At 41.7% G+C, this 26,419-nt stretch overlaps 2 protein-coding genes across 2 annotated transcripts; one reads left to right on the top strand and one right to left on the bottom strand.

Annotated features, from left to right (window-relative positions):
* Positions 1-2,170: 2,170 nt before the first annotated feature.
* znf830 (zinc finger protein 830) lies at positions 2,171-4,331 on the top strand. The gene is made up of 2 exons (XM_019079633.2): positions 2,171-2,604; positions 3,172-4,331. Exons 1-2 carry the CDS (start codon positions 2,244-2,246, stop codon positions 3,810-3,812), a joined length of 1,002 nt encoding a protein of 333 aa, XP_018935178.1. The 5' UTR covers positions 2,171-2,243; the 3' UTR covers positions 3,813-4,331.
* Positions 4,332-5,021: 690 nt separating this feature from the next.
* On the bottom strand, positions 5,022-21,130 carry LOC109062548 (EF-hand calcium-binding domain-containing protein 14-like). Its single transcript, XM_019079634.2, has 10 exons — positions 20,692-21,130; positions 20,170-20,315; positions 18,108-18,253; positions 17,912-18,010; positions 17,722-17,826; positions 17,498-17,548; positions 11,455-11,610; positions 11,317-11,377; positions 11,121-11,228; positions 5,022-6,265 (listed from the first exon to the last, which is right to left on the bottom strand). The coding sequence occupies exons 1-10, from the start codon at positions 20,889-20,891 to the stop codon at positions 6,120-6,122; spliced, it is 1,218 nt and encodes a 405-aa protein (XP_018935179.2). The 5' UTR covers positions 20,892-21,130; the 3' UTR covers positions 5,022-6,119.
* Between the last annotated feature and the right edge of the window lie 5,289 nt (positions 21,131-26,419).

The following is a 26,419-nucleotide window of genomic DNA, read 5'->3' on the forward strand; positions in this document are numbered from 1 at the left end:
GTGGGATAACAAAGATACATAAAAATTATATATAATGAATAAATAAATAATAAACAAGCATACAGAATATACTTCAAAATATACATAAATATATATAAGTACTACAGATTATTAGAATTGTTAGAAAATAAAAAAATTAAAAACCCAGTAGAATAGAGCTGAAAGAAATCTACGACAGTTGGAATATATGATTAATAATAAGGAGAAAATAAATTAACCAGATGAACAAGAACAAGGGGGGGGGGTATTAATTCAACTCAGTAAACCCTTGAGTTTTTCCAATGTTTGGGCCCAGAGTCTAATGGTGTCCTCTCTTGCGCCATGCATGCAGTGGACAATTCGAGATACACCACATCTATAAATGTGAGAACCCAATACTGCTTATTAAGAGAATGTGGAAGTTTTCCATCTCTTTGCTACTATTTTCTTAGCGGCTGTCAAACAAGCTAAAAACACTAGTTTCTGAGTTTTGTTAAGTTGATCATCTAAAATAAAAACAGATGGGGACAAAGGGGCCGAAACATTCAACAAAGTGGACAAACTTTCTTTAACCATATTCCAAAAGTAAGCAACCCCAGGGCATTCCCAGATCATGTGAAAAAAAGTACCAATTTCCCCTGTATGGCACAGTGTGCAATTAGGATCAGCTTTAAGCTTCATACTGTAGAGTTTACGTGGAGACATATAAGTCCTATGAATAAAATTAAAATGGATTTGTTTATGATCCGGATTCCTTGAGGCATGCATTACCATCACCCAAACACTTTCCCAATCAAAACCAGGGGAAAGGTCTGGAATATCTGCCCGCCATGAATAGTCTATTGTCAGAGGGGGATGCAGTTTTTCCAGAAAAAAATTATATAATTTAGAAACCAAACCTCTTGTTCCCCGAGTCTCACGTAACACTTTAAGTAAAGGGTGATCTTTAAGAGGAGCCAACCAAGGAACCCCATAAGCCTTCATGGCTGCCCTCAACTGTAAGTAAAAAAAAAGGTAGAGCTCTGAAGGTTAAACTGAATGGAAAGTTCTTCAAAGGAGTGAAGGCCTTTATCACCCATTACGTCACCCAAGAAGTGAATTCCTTTGTCGTACCACTGTCGACACTGGCCAAACTTTATTGGGTGCTTACCAATTAGTAAACCATCATTATTAAAGATAGGAGAGTAGGGATTCCAATTAGAAAGAATATTACAAGCTTTTTCTGCTGCTCTCCAGACCGACAGAGCGTGTGACACTATAGGACCGAAACGGAGCGTACAACTTTTGCTGGACTGCACACGTCTTGTCACCTTTTCAGGCCTTTAGTAAATCCTGACAGTAGTTTCTTAAAGCAAAAAAGAGTTGTTCTGTTAGGATTAATAAAGCTGTTAGTAAATTTGTAACACTGAATTACAATGTGCTATTCTATGACATTAGCGATGTAATTTACATTATTTAATTTAATGAATTGTAATGAGAAACAGGTGAATAAAGACTGACAGTCAATGTTTAATGTTTAGAAATTATTATTTATGTAAAGCATTTTTGCTCGTTTATGTGGGCCGTCCCAAGCATGGTTGCAGTGTGTTCATTGTCAAACTCTAAAATCAGATTGTTTTTAATTCTTAAAAAACACAATTATTTTATTTAAAAAAAAAAAAAAATTGTTTATTAACAAAATATTTTAGTTTGTTTTGTATATATATTTTTTTTCATTCGATCAGATAACATTTTAAGATGTCATATGGTCATGTTACAATGTACCCCATCTACGGGGCATGTTGTCACATTTCACTTCCATTTTTTTAAGGGTAAATGAAGAAAAAAGTATACACTGTAATTATAAAACAAAGTGACATATTTGTACTAGACAAGTGTAAAATTACTGTGGATAAAAAAAAAAATATTCTGAAGCCCATGTGGATGTATACAAAATTAGAAAGTCAAAAAGTGTTACTTTGTGCCTGGCTCTCCCCTACTCTTTAAAAATCTGCAGATGATAAGGGTTGGAGTCTACTTCTAGAGTATTTAGAATCAACAAGACTAAAGACTAGTTTGTTTATTTAATTTGTTTAAAGGTTGCTTTTTTATTATTATTTGTGTGTGTGTGTGTATAGTGATATAGAGCGTTAATCCACACTCCAGATCAGTAGGTGGCGGTAATGCACCCGAAAGCTGATTGTCATCCACCAATAAAAACAAAAGAAAAAGACGCGACGCGTCGACGACAACGCGTCATTTACCCGCGACGAGCCTGCGAAGAGATGGCTTCGGTTCAGAAGAGGAAGAAGGTGGTCAATCAAGAGGATTTACGGCGTTTTATGAAGGAGAAGAAATTATCGAGCGAGCGACAGAAACGCGTTGAATCGCCGCACGCCAAATACAACAGTCTGGGTCAGCTGAGCTGCGCGCTGTGCAACGCTCCGGTGAGGAGCGCGCTGCTCTGGCAGACACACGTCCTGGGAAAACAGCACAAAGATAAAGTCAGCCAGCTCAAGAACAGAGACAGCACTGAAGCCCCGGGGGCATCTTCATCATCCTCATCCTCGGCGCTGAAGAGGCACGCGCCGGAGCCCGCGTCTGCATCCGGGAAGCGCGCGAAGCTTCCGGTCACCGGAGGCGCAGGTGAGACTCGGACCTTCAGCGTCACATTCATAAGATCTGTACGTGTTCCGGTTGCTGGGTTCATTTGAATATATCTTGGTATCAAGTAGATTATTTAGATTCAGAGTTTTCGAGAAGTCGCTCGTCCACACAGCCTGAAAACTCTCAAATCACTGCATTAAACATCATTAACATCATAAACATCATTAACGCTCACTGAGATGATTCCGAGAAACAGCCGTAATGAAGTTCTCATGCTGTTCTTCATCAAACATCCCAGCGCTGACCGTGTGCAGCTTTAATAAACTCACCAGCAGACACACACTGAGATATAGATGTGTGTGTGTGTGTGTGTGTGTATATATATATATGTATATGTATACACATATATACATCATATATATGCATCACGTGACTAAACACGGTCAGCGTTTCACAGTCCAGTCTAAACTGACGCATGTGGGAGCGTCTCAGTGTTGAAGTCTTCAGATGCAGTCGTGTCTGTCCGGAGTCAGTGTGTGTTTGAGCCTCTGAACCACACTAGTGTGAGTCTGTCTGAGATGAATGATGTGTCTGTGATGTGAACAGGTGCCGCGGGAGGACAGCCGGAGGAGACGTCCTCATCTTCAGGTCAGTCTGCGGGTCTGGGGCTCCTCGCTGGACTCTACGGTGATGATGATGAAGATGAAGAAGCTAAAGACGGCGTCCCGGCCGCTAGTCTCCCGGTGGATTTCTTCGACAGCAGCGTGTCCTCGGCACCGCCGGCCGTCTCTCACTCCGGCTCAGTGTCCAAACCGGACGACGGCGAGGAGAGCACCGTGGAGAAGGAGCACGCGGCCGAAGCCTTACCCGAGGGCTTCTTCGACGACCCGGTGCGTGACGCTAAAGTGCGTAACGTGGACACGCCGCGAGACCAGATGGACAAGGAGTGGGAGGAGTTCCAGAAGGAGATGCGGCAGGTGAACAGCGCGTCTGATGCCATCGTCGCCGAGGACGATGAGGAGGGACGCCTGGAGCGGCAGATCGACGAGATCGACGAGCAGATCGAGTGCTTCCGGCGCGTGGAGGTGTTACGCGCCAGACAGGAAGTGAAGAGCGCGGCGGCGAGAGAGAGACGCCAGAGAGCCGAGGCGCAGCCGGACACCGGTGAGGAGGAGGAGGAGGAGGAAGAGGAGGAGCTGATGCAGGTGCTGACGCAGGACTGGAGGGCCAAAGGTGCTCTCGCTTAACGCTGATGAGAAAGACCTGTACTGTTCCTCTGATGTTTCCCGGTTTTGTTTGCTACTGTCATTTCTGTACAGAGATTTATTAAATCAGAATGCATTGTGAAGTTTTTATAAAGCACATGCAGTTTGTCTGTAGTTCTGCAGATTATTTGATCTGTTACTATCTGTAATCATCATAATGGCCTTCAGCTGCAGTTAGTGTCCCGTCATTCACAACACTGACAGGAACTCCTCGTGTTCATGTGTAGAATACACAGCTCAGAGCTGGACGAGGACACTAGAATATAAACAAACAGTCAATATTTGTGGTGTGCGCTGAGTGATGATAAAACAAACTGTAGGTGTATATTTTATATATGCACTTGTTTTATTCAACTAACAGCTGTAATATACACATTTTGCATTAAGAATTAGGGGGTGTAAACTTTTGAACCAGATAATGTGTGTATTTTGTTAGATATTGTCTTCATACAGTGCTGCCCTTCAGAAAACAAATAAAATACATGCATAGTTCCCAGAAGACGACAAAGAGCAATGTCTGACTAAAACAGACGCAGACTGTGTCTGATCAGCGTTAGGAAGAGAACGATCAGCTCCGAAGTGACTGAAGATTGTGTAATGAGCAGAACTGAACACGAATCCTGACAGGTCACCAGTGAAGAGGTGATGATCATGGGCTGTTATGATCACATCCGACTGTATTCTGAACATCCACACACAAGCAGATCAAACACTTGACAAAACAATTGTTTTATTATACCAGTAAAATTTAACCCTTTCTCTTGTGATGTACAGAACGTTTTAATGAATACTTTACATTTTATATCCAGAAATGATAGTCAATGAAAAACTCTATATTATATGACAGAGGAAGGTGACGTCGGTCCTGGAGTGCAGAGTTTAGCACCAACCCTGAAAGAAGCCTCACTTGTGTGTAGACTTGATCAGCTCGCGTTAGATTAGGGTTAGAGCTAAACGCTGCAGGACCGACGTTGTCTATCTCTGTTATATGATCTAGCTGAACTACAGGGGAAAATATTCAAACATTAATGGCCATTTCATTTCCAACAAGACAAAAAAAAGTGAAGGGAACTCTTATTGGCAACCCTAACATCACTCTATATATGAAGGGTTAATATGCTTTTGCGTTCTTGCTCCTTTGCAATGCCTGAATACAGGACAAGAAACAAGCAGAAATATATCTACACAAACTTAAATAAAATTAGCTTTTATTCATGTTACATTAAAGAGAACATGCAGAACATGTACAATTCACCTGATCACACATCTTCCTAATGCTTAAAATCAGTTTCACACATAGAAATGACCAGTTCTATGATATCTACAGCTTTTATCTGGTTTCAGGAAGTGACGGTAGGTTTGAGACACGATGAGGTCCTTCACGTCTGCAGCCCGACACAAGCTGAGTGCACTCGACTCAGAAATAGATATATATACACACTTCATCCTCACGCTGTTCATCTACACGTCACAATAACCCTCAAACATTACCTTAAATTAAAACTAAATCTGATAAAACAAGTGCACTGCATTATATTCTCTTAAATATCAGATGATTATATTTACTAAAAGCGGTTGAACAGGTCACATTATTGCTAGATCTGACAAGTTATTCTAAATCATTCTTGAGACAGATAAATATTTACATATGTAAGAGTGAATCTCGTGAAATCAGGTCACACTTCAAGAATCATGGGAGTATTTGTCAGAGAAAATGAAGCCTAACTGTATTAAGAAGTCAGTAAGAGACATCAACAGATGTGAAAAACACACTGAGCCGCTCATTTTCTTATCAATCTAATGCATCCATATTTCTGCTTCTGATGGGTTTGTGTTAGTAATTTCTATTTTTACAGATGAATGTTATGACAGTAATATACCAGTTTACTGTATTCTTCTGCAAAACAGATTGATTTAAATCAGCAGTACAAGAAAAACGAGCATGATTTATTTTTGTCATTATAGGAATGAGATTCAGGCTAAAACTGCATTAAAACAATGTCACAATTCACAACTTCTTACACCGGCCTTCATTTCCTCTAGTTAAGATATACTTCCTTTGATTCTGTGCTGATTTATGGCCTGTTCTGGACAGGTGTGTGAGATGCACTCTTATCTGAGATGAAGGCGTCTGAATCATTAAACAGGTGAGCGCTGCTGTGATTATGATAATCCGGCGGGTTACGGGTCTCGTTAAGGGTTTCAAGCTACTTGGCTGAACTCAACGGAAGAGTGACCCTCGAGGTCAGTCAGTGTGTACACCGCCAGCGTCAGGGGATCGGTCCCTCCTCACTGACGCTCGTCATCAGGACTGACCTCAGCCGCCCGCAGCTCCTCCAGCGAGTCCCGGTCCGTGTCACGGAGCATGTCTGAGCCCAACTCCTTCAGCTCCTCAGGGACCAGAGACGAACGGCCCTGCAGCCGCTGCTCCACATCTGACCGCAAAAGAGCAGAAGCATTCAGACGTGAGGGAACAGATCTAGTGGATGAATGAATGTCACATGCACAGGAACTCAACCAGGTCACGTTTAACCTCAAAATCAACAGAGGAATCTAAGAAATGAACACAAACACATGGCCGTCTAAAGTGTGTGACGTGAACCATGAGCTGGAGGATCTAGTTTAGATAAAAGAAACAAACGTAATCTAGATTTTTTATTTATTTAAGAAACCGCTAATTTAACATCTAAACCACGGGTTTTCATCCTGTGAGGCATGAGCATCTGTAAATTCAGAGGCAAAACCTCCAGTAGCCTATTTATGAATACGAGCTAGCAAATCTTTAGCCATCCACTAGGGGGCAATCTTGGGCCAGATTCACGAAAATCTTCTTAAGAAATAAATTAAGAAATTTCTTAAGATAAGTTCTCAAATATATTCTTAGGAACATCTTAATTTTTTCTTAAGAAAACAACAGCCATTATCTGTATGAATACATGACGCACTGATAAATTCACACTATTGTCTTTTTGTGCTTCCTGCAGATTACGCACAGACTGTATAAAAACATTACCCTAAAGATCATAAGCACGCACACTAGTGAGTTTGACTGAGTTTGACTGAGTTTGACTTGAGTTGGCTCAAGTATCATTCACGTGAAAGATGATTTATGGTTAGTCATGCTGAGAATCCAGCCACGTATTGGCATGTTGCTGTCAGAAACAGACTCAGCCATCACATTGAATCAGGTAATATATATGTCATCTTAGGTGTCATCTTAGCCCTGAACCATCGGCCAGTGCCGCTTCCACAGGAAAGTTTTATCATTCTCACGTCTTTTAAGTCTTGTCAGTTTAAATATTAAAGTAATTTTAAGCCATAAGCGCGAGACATCTCAATGCGGTACTCATGTGCTGTGATAACGTTAGATTGTTTCTGTGCGCGCCGTGCACACTACTGAAGCACACACAAAGCTGTCTCAGAGGCGTGCATTTCTTATGTTAATAATGTTAATCAAAAAGAACAAAAGAAAAATCATTCCCTGCTCTTACATAAGTAATGTCTGTAGTTTGAATGGATATTTGTGTATATGTTTATGTTAAAGAAATTCGGATATGAATATAGTAATAGGGATTTTGGTTGGGGGGGCGGGGGGGGGGGGGGGGGGGGTGTAAGTGAAATTAGACAAACTTGGGCGGGGCGCATGCCTGAAAAGGTTAAAAAAAAACCTGATCTAAACGACTGAATGCATAATTTGACTTTTGAATGCATAAGAGACTTTTGGACTGCAATGTCATGGTTTTCACAGAAACATGGCTACACAACGACGTACCCGATAATGCTATTGAGCTAGCCGGACGCTACACGCTCCAGGCAGATAGAACAGCAGATGACTCCGGCAAGACAAGAGGTGGTGGATTGTGCATTTATGTTAACAAAGCTTGATGTACGAACACTGTCATTGTTGGGAGACACTGCTCAGCTAACCTAGAGTTTCTCATGGTTAAATGTAGACCTTTTTATCTGCCGCGGGAGTTCAGCTTCCACCATAATAACTGCAGTCTATATTCCACCGGATGCTAATGCCAAGCTTGCTTTGAACGAACTTCACGCAGCCATTAGTAAACAACAGACTGCTCACCCGGAGGCTGCTTTTATTGTCGCGGGTGATTTTAATCACTGCAAATTAAAGACAGTGCTCCCCAAATTTCATCAGCATGTTTCCTGCCACACCAGAGGAGACATAAACTTTGTATCATGTTTACACAAACATTGATGGAGCTTACACCGCGACCCCCCTCCCCCACCTCGGACAGTCTGATCACCTTTCTTTGTTTCTCACCCCCAAGTATTCACCCCTCATCAACCGTGTGAAGCCATCAGTGAGGACCATCAAAGTGTGGCCAACTGGAGCAGACTCTTTACTTCAGGACAGATTTTAATACACGGACTGGAGTATGTTTGCTTCTCAGGCTGGCTGTGGCTCTCACATGGACATTGATATCTATACCTCCTCTGTACTGGATTACATCAACACCACCACTGACAGCGTTACAACAGAAAAACAGATCACAACATACACTAATCAGAAGCCATGGATGAACAAGGAGGTGCGACTTCTGCTGAAAGCCCGCAACACTGCCTTCAGGTCAGATGACATGCAGGCCTACAGTAAATCCAGGGCTAACCTGAGGAGGGGCATCAAAAAGGCCAAGTACTGCTACAAGCTGAAGGTAGAGGAACACTTTTCCAACTCTGACCCCCAACGCATGTGGCAGGGCATCCAGGCCATCAGTGACTACAAGCCAAGCAACTCCACTCCAATGGTCACGGACGTCTCCTTCCTTAACGAGCTAAATGACTTTTATGCTCGCTTCAACAGCGACAGCAAGGAGACGGCCACCAAAACCACACACACTCAGCAGATCACCAACCTCTCAAACTCACCTCCACAGATGTCCACACTGCATTGAGCCGGATCAACGCACGCAAGGCTGCCGGCCCGGACGGCATTCCTGGACGTGTGCTTAGAGCATGTGCAGAGCAGCTTGCAGGGGTCTTCACAGACATTTTCAACCTGTCCCTCACCCAAGCAACTGTGCCAACATGTTTTAAGTCCACATCCATTGTGCCAGTACCGAAACACTCCTCCCCAATGTGCTTAAATGACTAACGCCCCGAAGCACTCACACCCATCATTATGAAGTGCTTTGAGCGATTGGTCCTAGCACACCTCAAAGACTGCCTCCCACCCACACTGGACCCACATCAATTTGCCTACCGCAGAAACAGGAGCACAGAGGATGCAGTATGCACAGTGCTGCACTCTGCACTCACACACCTGGACAGTAACAACACATATGTACGGATGTTGTTTGTTGACTTCAGTTCAGCATTTAACACCGTCATTCCCTCCAAGCTGACCACAAAACTTGGAGACCTGGACATTAACACCTCCCTCTGCAACTGGATCATGGACTTTCTGACCAACAGGCCTCAGCATGTCAGGTCTGGCCACACCTGCTCCTCCACCATCACACTTAACACCGGCGTACCACAGGGCTGTGTGCTGAACCCATTTCTATACTCCCTCTACACCCACGACTGCAAGCCTGTGCATGGATCCAACTCCATCATTAAGTTTGCAGACAACACCACGGTGATTGGCCTCATCAGTGACAACGATGAGACTGCCTACAGGGAGGAGGTTCAGCACCTGGCCACATGGTGCGCTAACAATAACCTGCTCCTTAACACCAGTAAAACAAAGGAGCTCATTGTGGACTTCAGGAAGCAGAAAGGAAGCATGCATGACCACATCCACATAAACGGGATGGTTGTTGAACGTGTCTCCAGCTTCAAGTTCCTGGGAACCACCATCACGGAGGACCTGTCCTGGACCACAAACACCTCCAGCCTGGTCAAGAAGGCTCACCAACGCCTCTTCTTCCTCAGAACACTGAAGAAGAACCAGCTGTCTTCAGCCATAGTGGTGAACTTTTACCGGTGTGCGATCGAGAGCATCCTGACCAGCTGCATCACAGTCTGGTATGGGAACTGCACGGGTGGCTGACCGCAAAGCACTGCAGAGGATGGTGAAAACTGCCCAACGCATCACAGGGACACCCACTTCCTGCTATTGAGGACATCCAGAGGAAACGCTGTGTACGTCGAGCTCGCAGCATTCTTAAGGACTCCTCTCACCCTGACCATGGACTGTTTAACCCTCCTGCCCTCCGGGAGGCACTTCAAGAGCCTCCGGACAAGGACCAGCAGATCCAGGAACAGCTTTTTCCCTACAGCTGTCTCCTTGCTGAACTCTGCCCTCTGACACCCCCCACACCATACACACAGACTCCTCCCCCACTTCATCACTACATCTGACTGATTTATTTATTTATTTATTTATTTATTTACAACAAGCAAAAACAACAAACTTGCTATTACTTGCACTACTGTCTGTTCATCCAGGAACACTGAATAATCCATTTGCACACTGAATATTTTCTATGCACTTTACTTTCCATTGCAATAGTTTAAATTGTTCATATGTTCATAGTTCTACCTATAGTGTACATACACTTCACATATTCATCTGTATAATATGTTTATAGTACACCTATCTGTATATCATGCTGATAGTATTTAAAATCTGTAAATTTTGTCCATAATACTTATCTGTATAGTTATTATACATATTGTAGACCTTGTATATTCTGTACTTACTGCTTATTGCACTTCTGGTTAGATGCTAACTGCATTTCGTTGCCTTGTACCTTACATGTGCAGTGACAATAAAGTTGAATCTAATCTAATCTAATCTAATTGAGTCTATTAGAGTGCAGTAACATGAGCCTAAAGTGAGCCACTGATTCAATGACTTGTTCATAAGGAGTGTCACTTGCTTTATTTCTGAATGAATTAGCCATCAGAACAAATCGGCTGAATGAATGATTCAATGACTCACTCATTACGACAGTGACTCGCCGCCACCTACTGACTTTTTTAGTTTCATTTCATTTTATAAAAATCATTTCAGTATTCAATTAAAAAAACATGAATACCCATTTATTATCATTATTTAAGCAATGCTGAATCAAAATGTTTTGTTTCTAAAGCTACTTTTTTGTAATGTCTATTTGATGCTTTTTTCGACTTTGGTCTTTTTTTTGGGCTAATTAATTAGATGAATTAATTGGCACATGTAATTAATTTGATTAAAACTTTTAATTGCTTGACATCTCTAGTTTTTATATTTTGTGCATTTGTCACGTCACTCCTTCAGTGGATTCCTGTGAACAAGAAACGAGAATATAACACTAATATGCAGCAGTGAGCAGGTTTACGCACCTCTCTCAGACTCTGCCCCGGGAAACACCTCTGTGCTGCGGGAGGACATCTGTCCTCGTTTATAATGTCTGCGGGACAGAAACCTGGGGCGGCGGGAGGCTGAGGAACCTGGAGACCAGAGGAAACACACACATCACTCATCCACAGCTTTCCTGAGTCAGCGTAAGCTCACGAGATCATGGAGCGGCACACAAACCAGCATCAGCGACGTCTGCAGCGGTCTGAAGAGTCTGGAGCGGACGGACGGCCGGCGGCGGCTGCAGCAAATGAACAACGGTCAGTTATCAGAGAAACAGCTGCTGAAGGAAGCTCTGTTAGGCGCTTGTGATCTCACCGTGTCTCCTGAGGAGCTCTGGTCCAGCGCTGACACCCATCTGCTCAGGTTGGACAGCACGAACCGCACGCTCTGGATCTGCTCACTCGACCACGACTGATGGAGCAGCAGAGAGCTGTTCAACTCCTTCACATCCTCCTGAAGATGCTGCAGGTCCTGTCGCATCAGCATCACACAAAACACCAACCATCACTGAGACTTCAGCTTTAGAAAGACATGACCTCAGGATGAAGCTCAGAGTGCATGTTTTGTGTAAACTTCTGCATGTTCATAAATGCTTTCATCATAACCGGCAAAGTATAAATCTGATGTGTAAGAGAATGAGAGAAGCACTGTGCAGTGTGAACGGCTTCAGTGATTATAACAGGGGTTTTTCAGACGAGTGCAGAACTGAAGTGATTGACAGCTCCAGTGATTCACTTCCTGTACATATCCTGTGTATTTCTGGAAAGGATACAGAGGACGGCTGCGATGTGTTTAGGTACGACACGGTGACGTCTGAGTCACTTGTTCTGGTGTGTCCCAAACGTGTGACGTGATCACGTGTGTTTCTGTGCTTTCAGTGATCTGATACAATCACAGAACTGACCTTGACCTTTTCAAAGCAATATTTGTAAGTTACATGCTAATATTTTAATGTATTATTTACTTATGTATTATTATTATCATCATCATTAATTATGAACTTATTACCATGACCCTACAGGGGCAAGTGGATGGAGAGATGGATGGAATTAACTTGAATTTTTTGAGTAGTTAAAACTGTTAGAAGCAGTGAGCTCCAGTAGTTTTTGCTGTGGTACTGACATTGGTACAGAGAGCGGGGAACTTTTCCTGGTATTGTTCTTGACTAGTTATTAGGTGTAGTGTTTAACTTGTAATCTCACCACAAACAGAGTGCTTGAGTGTGTGTTATTTTATAAATGAGCATTATTAACTTGTTGAACATGGTGATGATGTCGGACTCATCGGAGACGTTCAGCGAGGTGTGTGCAAGGCAAGGCAAGTTTATTTATATAGCACATTTCATACACAATAGTAATTCAAAGTGCTTTACATAAAAAAAGTAAAATAATCATGAAGAAAAATAATAACAAAAATAAAAAGCGATTTTAAAACTTTGAAAATTATTTAAAATAATTGACTTGGTGATCTTGTTTACATGCATAGCTTTTCTGTACTAAAAAATTACTTTCTAAAACAGTCAAAAATAGAAAATGATTTTACATAAAATACACACATGTAAATACGTAAACATACAGTGCAATTTTTATACAGTTCGGACATCGCACAGTGCCCAAATAAAATTTGGAAAGCATGCACAGCTAAACAGATGAGTTTTGAGTCTAGATTTAAATGTGACTACATTTAAAGAGTTTTAGCACATCTGATCTCTTCTGGAAGCTGATTCCAGCCGTGCGGGCCCTGGCATAGTAACTAAAGGCGGACTCCCCTTGTTTTGTGTGAACCCTTGGTATTTCTAACTGACTCGATCCTAATGATCTGAGTGCTCTGTATATATAAGAGATGTTTCCTAATTTGTCAATCTGACAGCTTTCTTATAAAAAAGATTAAAATCATATCCACAAAATAACCCCATTCTGATCACAACCATCCCTGACCACAATTATCCGCACTGCAAATCTGAGGCGTCACATCAATCTCCAAACCTGTGTAAACAGATCACATCACTAACGAACACAAACTTCTCAAATATAACCAAACAAATTTAACAAGGAACACAAAGGTCGCAAATATAAGCAAATATTTGTATCAAATAAGTCGAAAGTCGTGACATTTTGCCAAGTATGGTAACCCATCCTCGGAATTGGTGCTCTGCATTTAACCCATCCAAGTGCACACACACAGCAGTGTGTATCAGAATAAGTCAGACACAGTCGGAGCAGTGACATTTTGCCAACACACATGCAGTAACCACATCCTCGGAATTGGTGCACACACCCGGAGCAGTGCTGCATTGAACACACCGTGAACACCACCCGGAGCATCCAAGCAGTGCACACACACACACACACACAGCAGTATCGATACGACGATGTATCATCACACACACACACACAGCAGTGAACACACACACACAGCAGTGAGAAGTGAACACTAGGGCTGTGTTCAAAATATCGATACGACGATGTATCATCACAGAGATTTGACATTACGAGTATCGATACAGCTGGCCCTGTATCGATATTGTGGCACGTGCACAGCAGTGTACAGTGCTTAATTTGAATACAAGAACACCATTTAAAATTGAGTAGAAAAGTGCAAGGTTTCTAAAAAATAATGAATAGAGCTTAATATATAGGATACAACAAAGTTTAATCTGGCCGCAAAGGAACAAACCCAGGGTTGTCTTATATAAAGAGATGTTATCCCCGAAACATTGCGCAATACGGAAATATCTGTTAAGAGTCTTACTTATCTTTGTCAACCTGGCAACCCAACGCGCTTGCTTTCTGAAAACCCCTTTTAGCTTGCAGTGTAGCGATCTCCGCTTCAATATTCTATTCTCAGAACATTGTAATTCATCAAGTGTTTATTTACACCAAGTGAGATTTACACGAGAGAGAGAGAGAGAGAGAGAGAGAGAGAGAGGAGAGAGAGAGAGAGAGAGAGAGAGAGAGAGAGAGAGAGAGAGAGAGAGAGAGAGAGAGAGAGAGAGAGAGAGAGAGAGAGAGAGAGAGAGAGAGAGAGAGAGAGAGAGAGAGAGAGAGAGAGAGAGAGAGAGAGAGAGAGAGAGAGAGAGAGAGGCTGTGCAAGTAAGAATTACCTCCATTTTGTCGCATTTCTCTATTAACAGTGAAGCTGTGGCTTTAATTCCTTTAGAAACAATGATGTTACCAGCTCCTTGTTGAGAAAGATAATGTAGCTCTTGAGCGATTAAGCTATTTATAGTTTATAAAAATATGCGGGGCAGTGTTAACAAGTTTGTTCCTGAATGTTTTATTGCACGCAAAGCGTGATCTGTGTGAGTGACTGAGCGTGTGTGTGTGTAAGATACAGAAGACAGTGCATTAATTTGTGCAATGATAACCTACCATCAATGTTAAGATGATTTTTTCATATTTACATTACATTTACATTTAGTCATTTAGCAGACGCTTTTATCCAAAGCGACTTACAAATGAGGACAATTGAAAGCAATCAAAAACAACAAAAGAGCAATGATATATAAGTGCTATAACAAGTCTCAGTTAGCCTAAACGCAGGTTACGTAGCAAGGGCTTTTAAATAATATAATAAATAAAAAGAAAACAGATAGAACAGAAAAAGAACAGAGCAAGCCAGTGCCAGAGGTCCTCTTTTTATAATTGTATAATAAATGAAAAGAAAATAGATAGAATACAAAAAGATTAGAAAGGTAGTTAGATTTTTTTTTTTTTTTTAAATAGAATTAGAATAGAGAGTGCAAAAGTTAGAGGGTCAAATAAAGATGGAAGAGATGTGTTTTAAGCCGATTATTAGCTAATACATTACATAATAAATGCTAATCGAATTATTCAAATTCAAATTGGGTGTTAATGAACTGCTTGCACTGACATGTTTGACACAAGAATGTGTTTACTGTACATGGTTAGAAATATGGCTATATATTTTTTATCCTCACAAAGCTACACAATGTCAAATGATCATCAGTTATGGATCTTTTTAAGCTTGCCTTATATGAGTACATTACAATATAAATTTATTAGAATGAGTAAACTATTATTTATGGGCTTAAAAACAAAATGCAAACAATCAGAATGTTGTACCTGGTGGGGAGTGCCCAATGTAAACATGCCATTACCTATATTGTACTGTGGTACAGTTATGGAGGCCCTTCATATTGCAGAGGTCCACTGCTTATAGTTAGCACTGGCCTAAACTATGCAGTGTTTCATAAACAGCTGTTTTACTAAATTCTACTGAAGTAAAATTAGTGCAGTCCTGTATCGTGATACGTATCGTATCGTGACTTTGCTGGTGATACACAGCCCTAGAGAACACACACACACACACACACACACACACACACACAGCAGTGAGAAGTGAACACAGTGTGAACACACACCCGGAGCAGTGAACACACACACACACTGTGAACACACACCCGGAGCAGTGAACACACACACACACACACCATGAACACACACCCGGAGCAGTGAACACACACACACCGGAGCAGTGGGACACCGTGAACACACACCCGGAGCAGTGAACACACACACACACACACACACACACAGCAGTGAGAAGTGAACACAGTGTGAACACACACCCGGAGCAGTGAACACACACACACCGTGAACACACACCCGGAGCAGTGAACACACACACACACACACACACACACAGCAGTGAACACCCACCCGGAGCAGTGAACACACACACACACACACACCGTGAACACACACCCGGAGCAGTGAACACACACACACACACACACCGTGAACACAAACCCAAAGCATTTAGAACTCACACACACACAACATGAACACACACCCGGAGCAGTGGGCACACACACACACCATGAACACACACCCGGAGCAGTGGGCAGCTATATCCAGCGGGGAGCAACTGGGGGTTCAGTGCCTTGCTCAAGGACACTTCAGAAATGGGTATTGAGGTGGGAGGAGAGCCCTGTTCATTCACTCCCTCCCACCTACAACTCCTGCCAGCACCGAGACTCAAACCTGAGACCTTCTGGTTACACATTTCACATCACATGCGATGTTTGTTCTATTTGAAAAGTGCCCTGTGCAGTGGACATCACCAGATATTCTGCCATCCAGTTTGTAGCGTGCGTATATTATGTACACTTAACACTTCTCTAGTAAGTGTGTGAAGACTGTCTGTGAATGAATGTTCCAAAGTGAGGTTAACTTCAACGGATTTTCTCTGCTCAGGGAGTAGGGAGCAATGAACACTGTGTAGGGATCATATCGATCAGAACACAGTTCATGCACGGAGCTCACTTCTAATGAGCTGGTTATCTGAATCAGGTGTGATAACCAAGCGAGACTTGCAAATATGCAGAGCGGACTGGAATTGGGAAGCGCTGGGCTACATCATGTGTCATAATCTAAACTTTAAATGTGCTACAATACCAGGAAGGAAGATCAGGTTGTGGATGTTTGTCTGCACAGCATGCGTGAACGCACTGATGACGTATCCTGTCTTCATGAACCAGTGCACAGAGGTATGCTAATACATACGTTAACACGCAGGTAGGAAAGCCAATTAAAACGCTCGGACCGAACGTTCTGATTGGACGAACATTTCTTGGTCCTATGTAGACTTGTGCCGGAATTAGTTTTGGTACTGAACGGTTCCCGGGCAAATTCTAAATGGAAGTGATCATCCTTATCCCCGTGGAGTGGGGACTTTGGAGTGAGCAGGGCACGTGGATATCGTTATGTAGTGGTTAGGAATGCACTTGGCAAATGGAGCGACATTATTTCCTCATTATCTTCAGCTGGGATGTTCCCATGACAACGCAGCACGTATCCGCCAGCAGATTCGCTGATGGACACCGACATAATATCAATATACATTTAATTTTTTTATTTATATATATTTTAGCTTTTATAGATTACATAGTGTATTTTAAAAACTTTTTTAAAATATAAAATGTATGTTTATTTGCAACAGTTATGCAAACAATAAAAAGACATTTATGACAGTAAAACAGTGACATCTGCTGACGAACGCGTTGCTGAACATCCCAGCTGAAGATAATGAGGAAATAATGTCACTCCTTTTGTAAAGTCCATTCCTAACGACTAAATGGCACGCAAAAAAAAATATATATATATATATTTTTTTTTTTTTTTTTTTTTTTACTTATCTTAGTTCTGAAGCAGAGAATGAATCATTAAAAGAATCAGCTCAAAGGAGTCGGTTCTTTGTGAATCGGACTACACTGACGCTGTGTGTTTTTGAGTGCAGCTTGCGAGGACAGAAGGATTGTGTGGTCTTCATTTATCTCAGAACATTCAAGATTGATGACCACAACAGAAGCGTTACTCGTGTGCCGTGTGTTTACCTGCTTCAGCGTCACACAGCTGCTGCTGCTGTTCACAGGTTTCTCTTCATTCTTCAGAAATCAAGAGAAAGCCATTATAAATGAGCTCACAGTGGACACACATCGACACAACCACTCGTACTTCACACATCCCAACAATCTAAGGCTACTATCCTGTTCTAAGGTGAACTAACCCTTGAACAAACAATAAAATACTGTTTACTAGAAAGCAGTGTGAAACATACGGCCTTCAGCTGATCTTCTCCTTTCCTTCTCTCTTCCACGACAGACTGAATCATGGAGACGTCGTGCTGGACGCTGGTGACGGTGCTGCCGATGGTGGCCACGCTCTACACACACACACACACAGATCAGTGTGCGCTCACGTCTGACACACACACACACACACACTCGTGTGATCTGCCTGAAACACACCTTCTGCAGCTCCTCCACCGTCCGCGGCAGCGCGATCAGATCAGAAGCGGATCTGATGTTGGTCTTCAGGTGATTGACAGCAGAATCCAGAGCGCTGAGCTGCAGAGACATCAACATCAATCACACTGATCTTCAGATGAGAGCATGCAAACATTCTTAACGTGTTTCAACAGCAAACACTGAGATAAGTGTGTACCTTCTGATTGATCTCGCTCAGGTTGGACCAGAGTTTGGCCAGGCCTCTGTCTCCGCTCTCCAGCTCGTCCAGCTTCATCTGTTTGGCCTTCAGGTCCTCGCTGAGCTTCAGGATCTCGTGTGACGAGAGCTTCTGACTGCTCTCCACTGTCAAACACCAACCACACCATCATCAACACGCTCTCCAGTCTAAGCTCTCAATTAAACAGGTCTCAACATGAAACATTGATCACATCACATTCCCATAAAAACAGCATAACTCAGGCTGCTGAAGGTGTCTCTGTACTGTGTGAGGGTGACTGATGAGTAAGAGTGAATGACAGAAGAAGTGGAGATGATTATTATGAAGTCTGATGTGTACAGGTGCTGGTCTTATAATTAGAATATCATCAAAAAGTTGTTTTATTTCTACTAATTCCATTCAAAAAGTGAAACTTGTATATTATATTCATTCATTACACACAGACTGATATATTTCAAATGTTTATATCTTTTAATTTTGATGATTATAACTGACAAATAAGGAAAATCCCAAATTCAGTATCTCAGAAAATTAGAATATAACTTAAGACCAATACAAAGAAAGGATTTTTAGAAATCTTGGCCAACTAAAAAGTATGAACATGAAAAGTATGAGCATGTACAGCACTCAATACTTAGTTGGGGCTCCTTTTGCCTCAATTACTGCAGCAATGCGTCGTGGCATGGAGTCGATCAGTCTGTGGCACTGCTCAGGTGTTATGAGAGCCCAGGTTGCTCTCATAGTGGCCTTCAGCTCTTCTGCATTCTTGGGTCTGGCATATCGCATCTTCCTCTTCACAATACTCCACAGATTTTCTATGGGGTTAAGGTCAGGCGAGTTTGCTGGCCAATTAAGAACAGGGATACCGTGGCCCTTAAACCAGGTACTGGTAGCTTTGGCACTGTGTGCAGGTGCCAAGTCCTGTTGGAAAATGAAATCTGCATCTCCATAAATTTGGTCAGCAGCAGGAACCATGAAGTGCTCTAACACTTCCTGGTATACGGCTGTGTTGACCTTGGACCTCAGAAAACACAGTGGACCAACACCGGCAGATGACATGGCACCCCAAATCATCACTGACTGTGGAAACTTTACACTGGACCTCAAGCAACGTGGATTGATTGCTTCTCCTCTCTTCCTCCAGACTCTGGGACCCTGATATCCAAAGGAAATGCAAAATTTACTTTCATCAGAGAACATAACTTTGGACCACTCAGCAGCAGTCCAGTCCTTTTTGAAGCGAGACGCTTCTGACGCTGTCTGTTGTTCAAGAGTGGCTTGACACAAGGAATGCGACAGCTGAAACCCATGTCTTGCATACGTCTGTGTGTAGTGGTTCTTGAAGCACTGACTCCAGCTGCAGTCCACTCTTTGTGAATCTCCCCCACATTTTTGAATGGGTTTTGTATTACAATCCTCTCCAGGGTGCGGTTATCCCTATTGCTTGTACACTTTTTTCTATCACATCTTTTCCTTCCCTTCGCCTCTCTATTAATGTGCTTGGACACAGAGCTCTGTGAACAGCCTCTTTTGCAATGACCTTTTGTGTCTTGTCCTCCTTGTGCAAGGTGTCAAAGGTCGACTTTTGGACAACTGTCAAGTCAGCAGTCTTCCCCAGGATTGTTTAGCCTACAGAACTAGACTGAGAGACCATTTAAAAGCTTTGCAGGTGTTTTGAGTTAATTAACTGATTAGAGTGTGGCACCAGGTGTCTTCAATATTAAACCTTTTCACAATATTATAATTTTCTGAGATACTGAATTTGGGATTTTCCTTAGTTGTCAGTCATAATCATGAAAATTAAAAGAAATAAACATTTGAAATATATCAGTCTGTGTGTAATGAATGAATATAATATACAAGTTTCACTTTTTGAATGAAAGTGGAAATAGACTTTGATAACATCATAATCATACAAACACCAAATTAACTTCTTTGAAATAATGTGGCTGATGAATCGTTCCCTGTTAAAGCAGGATCATTATTGGAGTAAATCAGCTTGATCTCAGCAGCTGTAGTGTGTGCTCAGACGAGGACGTACTGATGTGGATTTTCTCCTTCATGGAGTCCAGGTCCTGTTTGAGGGCGATCTGCATCCAGATGAGTCCAGCGCAGGCCGTGACGCACGCCGCCAGAAGCACGAACACACACAGCGGGTAACAGAGCGAGCAGCACTGCAGCAAGCTCCTGTCCAAACACACAACACACTGACCGGTCCAGCACAGCTTTAATAATCGTCTGTCACAACACTGTAACTGAAACCACTCTCGTATCTCGTTCTATCATCACATGATCACAATCCTTCCTTCCTATTGGCTAGAAGCTGACTGCATGCTTTCTTCCTAAAACAAGACATCCAGCGGAACTAACCTGACTGATAAAACAGCTCACTCCTCACTCTCACAGTGTTTATAGCTGCTGAAACAGTAAGAGTCCGTGAGGAAGCATGAGCTGAAGGCGTGTCACAGCTGAGCGCAGAATCTGACATTAGTCCAGTTCTTCCCTGATGGATGTGTTCCAGCACACACAGTAATAACAGCACAGCGGCTCTGCGGTCACTCACCTCCCGAACACACCGCTGCGGCCGCCGAACCTGCGCTCCTCGGAGCCGGACTCGGGCTCGGACCCGGACTCGGACTCGGGCGGCTCGGTCCGCAGCAGACGGTGTCCGCAGCTCGGCTTGCTCTTCCTCCGGCTGCTGTCGCTCAGGCCGATGAGCGCGTCCAGCTCCTTCCTCTTCTTCATCTTCTTCTGCGGGCTCATCGTCAGTGTGAGGCGGCGACCTGAGGATCTTCACCGCTCCGCGTCAACACGACACCCATGACATCAAACCTTTAGATTCAGTTCCTCTAAACTCTTCCTGTCGCGTCTGAATCTGTCGTCTTATTTACATATTTACATTACACACATATATATATTATCGGTCAAGAATCAGATCTGTCTTCAGCATGAACATCCGGTCCTGACAGGAAGAGCTCCTGATTGGAGGAACACAGGAGAGCGTAGATGTGCGTAAGTAGATTCTTCATTGGACAGCTCCAAGCACGCAGACGCCTCCTACAGCTCTCCTCCCTTATCATTTATTCCTCCTGATGTGTGTCAGTCTTCTCTTGGTAAGGTTTGCTTTTCATCTGATAAGCGTCTGAAGTCCATTAAGATCTATGTTCCAGGATGCTGTAGTTTCTATCCCACCAGCCACGTTTTATTGGTCTAATTTTGTGGCTGATATTGAGTGGAAAAAAGTTTGGACTTTACCTCAGAAGTTCTTATTAACAAATAAAATTAAAGAGATTTCATTTAAACCTGATACATAAATTCTACCCTGCAAGACATTATCTATCAAAATTCAAGTCTAATATAAATGTTAACTGCTCTTTCTGCCAAGGGCAACCTGAAACATTTACGCACTTATTTTGGTCATGTGAATTCACTGACAAATTCTGGAGGGACTTCCAAAAGGTTTATTGCTGATTTTGTATTTTCTGATTTTCACCTTTATTTTAAGAATGTTATTTTTGGTTTTCATCACTTTAATCACAAAGATGGTAATGCCTTTTATTTTATAAATCTGTTTTTATTTTTAGCAAAATTTCATATACACAAGAGCAAATTCACCAATAGCAAGCCTGAATTCTTTCTACTGAAGAAAGAACTTGAACAATATATGATGACTATCTCTTTGTCAAAAAACACTAAGGCTCTAAGGACTATTGACATCTGTAAATCCCTAAAACTGTTTACATGAAATACTCTCGGGGTTTTTTTTTTCTTTTCTTTTTTTCTGTTTTGCTTTGTTCTCGCTATATGTTATAACTGTATTTTGTTCTTGAATTTGCTGTCTGTATTTTGTAAGAATTTAATAAAGCTTTATAAAAAAGAAAAAAAAAACAAACACGCAGACGCGTCCGCCATTTTGCAACGGTCAACGTGACGTCATTCACCATAATAATAAAAGAATATTCGAAGATGCTGTAAAAACCGCCGGAAAACGGGATGACCTTTCCCAGGTGAGACTGCGAGAGAGAGGCGGAACCATAGATATGTAACTTAAGGACTGCGGCATCTGCGTTCCATACATAGACAGTAAAAGAAATGGACACAGCGACCCCATTGGAACTCAATTGAGACAAGTGAAGCCCGTTTTTAGCGATTTTTAGAACTTCCGTTTCTGACGCGCAGACTCAAACTAAGCTTGATGACGTCAGCAACCTGTCTGACAGATGTAAATCTTCTAGTAGCTGTGCGTGCAAACTGCCATCGTTAATCTTGCAGAGACGGCGAGTTTGAGCGGGGAGTTCTTTGGCGTGAGTGAGCAGGAGTAAGTATTCTGATTAATTATTTTGTATAGTATTTTAAAATGTAACGCCAGTACGCCATATCTCTTGACGTCTCCCCGATTGCCTGCGAGCTTCTCCTCCTGTCTGTACGGTAATTTCTCTACTGTGCGACAGAGAGTCGAGTGGTTACGACGCAATCGTTAGCCTATTTTTACAAAAACTGTTTCTACGGGGCCATAATGTAACATAGAAGGTAATGGAGCCCTTTATACATTGTCGTGTATCTTTAGAAATAAATAATGGACAAATGGAGTCTTTAAACGCCTCAGATGTAAAGTTATCCGCTGTCAAAGTGACGCAAAAATGAATGGGAGTCAATGGGATGCTAACGCAAGTGAAGTTCTGCTACAAGATGGCGGCACGCGGCCGACTTCAACTTCCGGTCGACTTCCTTGCCCCCTGGTTCCATAGGCTTGCGCCAGAGCCCGTCTACGGAGAACCTTCCCACTCTCTATTAAGTCCTATTGTACCGAATTTTGGTTGCAGTTCCACCAGAGTTCCACTGGGAGCGATCGCCATGAGTGCAAAATGAATGGGAGTCTATGGGCTAGACGGCTAAATGTGTCCCTTTCACCCAATTGCCGTTGAGAAATCTCAGATCTGATTGTAGGTTTTGCAAGTTCAACATGGGTTATAGGTCGAAAGTTGAATGAACGATTACTTATGTCCTTTCGATTTCTTACAGGTTGAGTTGTTGTTGCCCATAACACGCTAGCATTATGAACATGAACGCATAACGTATGACGTCATTGACATTTTAAAAGACTTTTTAAAGCAAATAAGTGACTCTAACACCCAGCAATGTGTAATTTCTTTGCATCTCCTTTCGAATAAAACATTCAAATTACTAGACAAAAATTATATCCTGAGAAAAGTGGATTTTGAGGGGTATACCGCCATTGACCTCCATTCATTCTGCACTCGTCCTGTGAGCGCCCTCATATGGAATCAGAGTGGAACTGAAACCATCTCATAACCCTAAAGAGTCATCTAAATCAAACAAACCCCCATGTAGCTCTCTATGAGCAGGAGGGCGTGGTGCGGGTGACGTCATCGGCCTCCGTCCGCCTTTGCCCAGTGTTAAAAGACTCTCTTCATGAAAACTGGTTTAAACATGATATTCTACTGGTATCCCAATATAATGAACTCAAATCAAATAACTTATGACGACTTCACCCATAAATTTAATTTAACTTAGACGACTTTCACCCATAAAATTTGATCCAAGAAAGAATTGATATTGTAACCAAAGCTATACCCCAAGGGATCATCACCCTACTTAGAAATGAGACAGTTTTTGGATCAATTTAATAAATCTCTCTCCAGCAGTGTTTCAATAAATGGTCTATCGTTTCTAGACAGAAAATTTAACAACAAAGTAATAAAAAACCTTCTATGTGCAAAATCTATCCTGCCTCCAGATACAAATGGTCCCCCTTGTATGAAAATATGAATTGGAATAGAGCATGGAATAACCCACATGGTGAAAGAAATATCATTTAAAATTCTTCACCATTATTACCCTGCCAACAAAATTATCTGTAAAGTCATCCCTACTGTAGACGATAAATGCAGTGTTTTGGGGAAACAGAAACGCTAGACCATCATCGGCCTTCCCTGTCCGCCTTTTTATTAATGGACAGTGTTCAAATAATCTAATTAGCAATTTTGTTGCTAGATTCCTAGCAATTTTTTTTTTTTGGAAAATTTTTTATTCATAAACCCAAGTAGCAACAAACCTTTTTCAATGTTTTTAAAATTGACTGTGTTTTCTGGATTAAAAAGCTTTTGGCAACTTTACAAAAAGAGGAAACCATTGAACAGCTAGCAGCCAAGCAGCACATGAACCTGTGACAACAAACATCAAATGTGCATTAAGTTGCTTGTTCCAAATGGTCAATAATAAATGCAGAGAAAGATGCTGTTTTTTTTAAAAAGCTTTTGCTTGTGCCAAATGGTCAATAATAAATGCACATTTATGATACAGCATGTTATAAGCTCAAATGTGCATTAAGTTGCTTGTTCCAAATGGTCAATAATAAATGCACATTTATGATACAGCATGTTATAAGCTTGTATATATGATTGTTGTTCAGTTAGGTACACTGTAAGAACAAAATATGTGGAGAAACTGAAAAGGTACTAGTCATTTTCTGCCAGGATGTTATCCACTAAGCTGTAACCTGAAAACACAAAATGCAATGTGGGATTTAAAACACAGGCAAGACACCTGTGAAAAATAAATACATATTGTTCCTTCATATTAACAGTACAATGTGTCCTATTTTTATAGACTTGTGTAGCACACTAACTACCAGTACACTGCTTAAAACTATAACTGTTCAGAATGGGCACTTTTACTAGTTAATAAGAAATACATAAAATGTGTAACTGTTCAATAATTCAATGTTGTAAAAAATCTGATCATAAAGATGTGCTATTTATGTTACTTTTACAAAAAAAAATATATTTTTTTTTTGAACAAATAACATTTAAAAAATATTTTTCGCTGAGATTTGAGTAATATCGTTGTGTATTCTACGTAAAAATGCTGTTTTGTGTAATGGCTATGTAATGACGTCATCACAGTGTCATTTAGCAACAAATCGATCTTCCTTTAGCAGCTTCCCCTGAAAACTGTCCAGAACCACTGATCACAGTGTTGTTCCTAATTACATTCGAGTGAATAACACCACCCACATCATCTAAACATAGATGTCAGATCATTTGGCAGACAGCAGTTCTAGTCTTCCTGTGGTTTAGAGGAGAGTCTGTGATAGTGAATCAACATCACTGACTTCTGAGCTTCATGTTTTAGTCACCGAGGTGCACTGATCTGAGATCTGTAACCACCCAATAACTTTGTGCTGCTGTTAACTAAATGACTAAAACAGGAAAGAGCCTTTCATTTTCACAGCTACATCTCTTTAATTCCTTGGCTTTATGCCAGTGGTTTGACATGAACATCCCTCGTCCACATTCCTCTGAAGATCACTGTGCATCAGCAGCAGAACTGAAATCTGTCCTCAGCGAGACCCCTAACCCTTCAGTAACGAGAGCAGGAAGTGTGAGTACAGACCGCAGATTTGTGACGCAGCCGGCGGGGCTTAACTAACCCTAACCTGATCCTCACATCTGCTGCGGAGATCCACTACACGAATCAAGCAGCTTACTTTAAAAAAAAAAAAGTACTCCTTTTTGATTGTACTCTAGTAAAAGTACAGAAGTATTAGATTTTTATTGTATTTAAGTATTAAAAGTACTGATCGATTATGTTTATTTTGTAATTGTAACTTTCGTATTAATTTTATATTGTATATTTTTATATAATCCTACTGCTCAAAATACCTACATATATAAAATACACATACTGTATGTGCGTGTATGGAGTATTTATTTTTATACTACGGGGCGGTTGAATGCTTGAATCTGATTGGCTGATGAATGTTCTGAGGTATGGTGCGTTCAAGTCATCTCGTATCGATCGTATTTACGAGTTGAATGCACATGAACGCCACCACAATATCGTAAATACCAGTGGGGAGCTCGGGATTTTCTTTAAGCCCCGATCTGTACGAGTTGGGGGCGTGTCAGTGATTAACACGGCGGAATCAATGGATGCAACGTCTGTAGTTGACGGTAAATTTTAATTGAATTTCAATGTTTACTAGTCTATAAACTGTCATTTATCATGATCATCATTAATCTTGTTATAAGCAGCAAGTTAATGAATTACAACTAAATATCCTAACATTTGTGCACCTTTAGACGAGAAATGGTTTGATTCGCAACATTGAACATGGCTTTAACATTTTTTTTTTATCTCTCCGTTTAGCATTTTTCTATAACCAGGGTTATTAAACCTTGCTGTAATTTCTTGCTATTCATTAAAAGAAGGTACAGCGCCATCTGAAACTGACTTGAACGCACCTCACGTCGTCAGCACGACTTCCC

This window comes from Cyprinus carpio, chromosome A2 (genome assembly GCF_018340385.1).
Source record: "Cyprinus carpio isolate SPL01 chromosome A2, ASM1834038v1, whole genome shotgun sequence".
Classification (NCBI taxonomy): Eukaryota; Metazoa; Chordata; class Actinopteri; order Cypriniformes; family Cyprinidae; genus Cyprinus; species Cyprinus carpio.

Bases quoted from the DNA above. Each gene is read 5' to 3' on its own strand.
- znf830 (XM_019079633.2), top strand. From the start codon at position 2,244: ATGGCTTCGGTTCAGAAGAGGAAGAAGGTGGTCAATCAAGAGGATTTA. The intron at 2,605-3,171 runs GTGAGACTCGGA...TGATGTGAACAG, and splicing joins TCCGGTCACCGGAGGCGCAG to GTGCCGCGGGAGGACAGCCG.
- LOC109062548 (XM_019079634.2), bottom strand. From the start codon at position 20,891: ATGAGCCCGCAGAAGAAGATGAAGAAGAGGAAGGAGCTGGACGCGCTC. The intron at 17,827-17,911 runs GTGTGTTTCAGG...GTGTGTGTGTAG, and splicing joins CGGTGGAGGAGCTGCAGAAG to AGCGTGGCCACCATCGGCAG. The intron at 6,266-11,120 runs GTGCGTAAACCT...TTTTGCGGTCAG, and splicing joins CGGGGCAGAGTCTGAGAGAG to ATGTGGAGCAGCGGCTGCAG.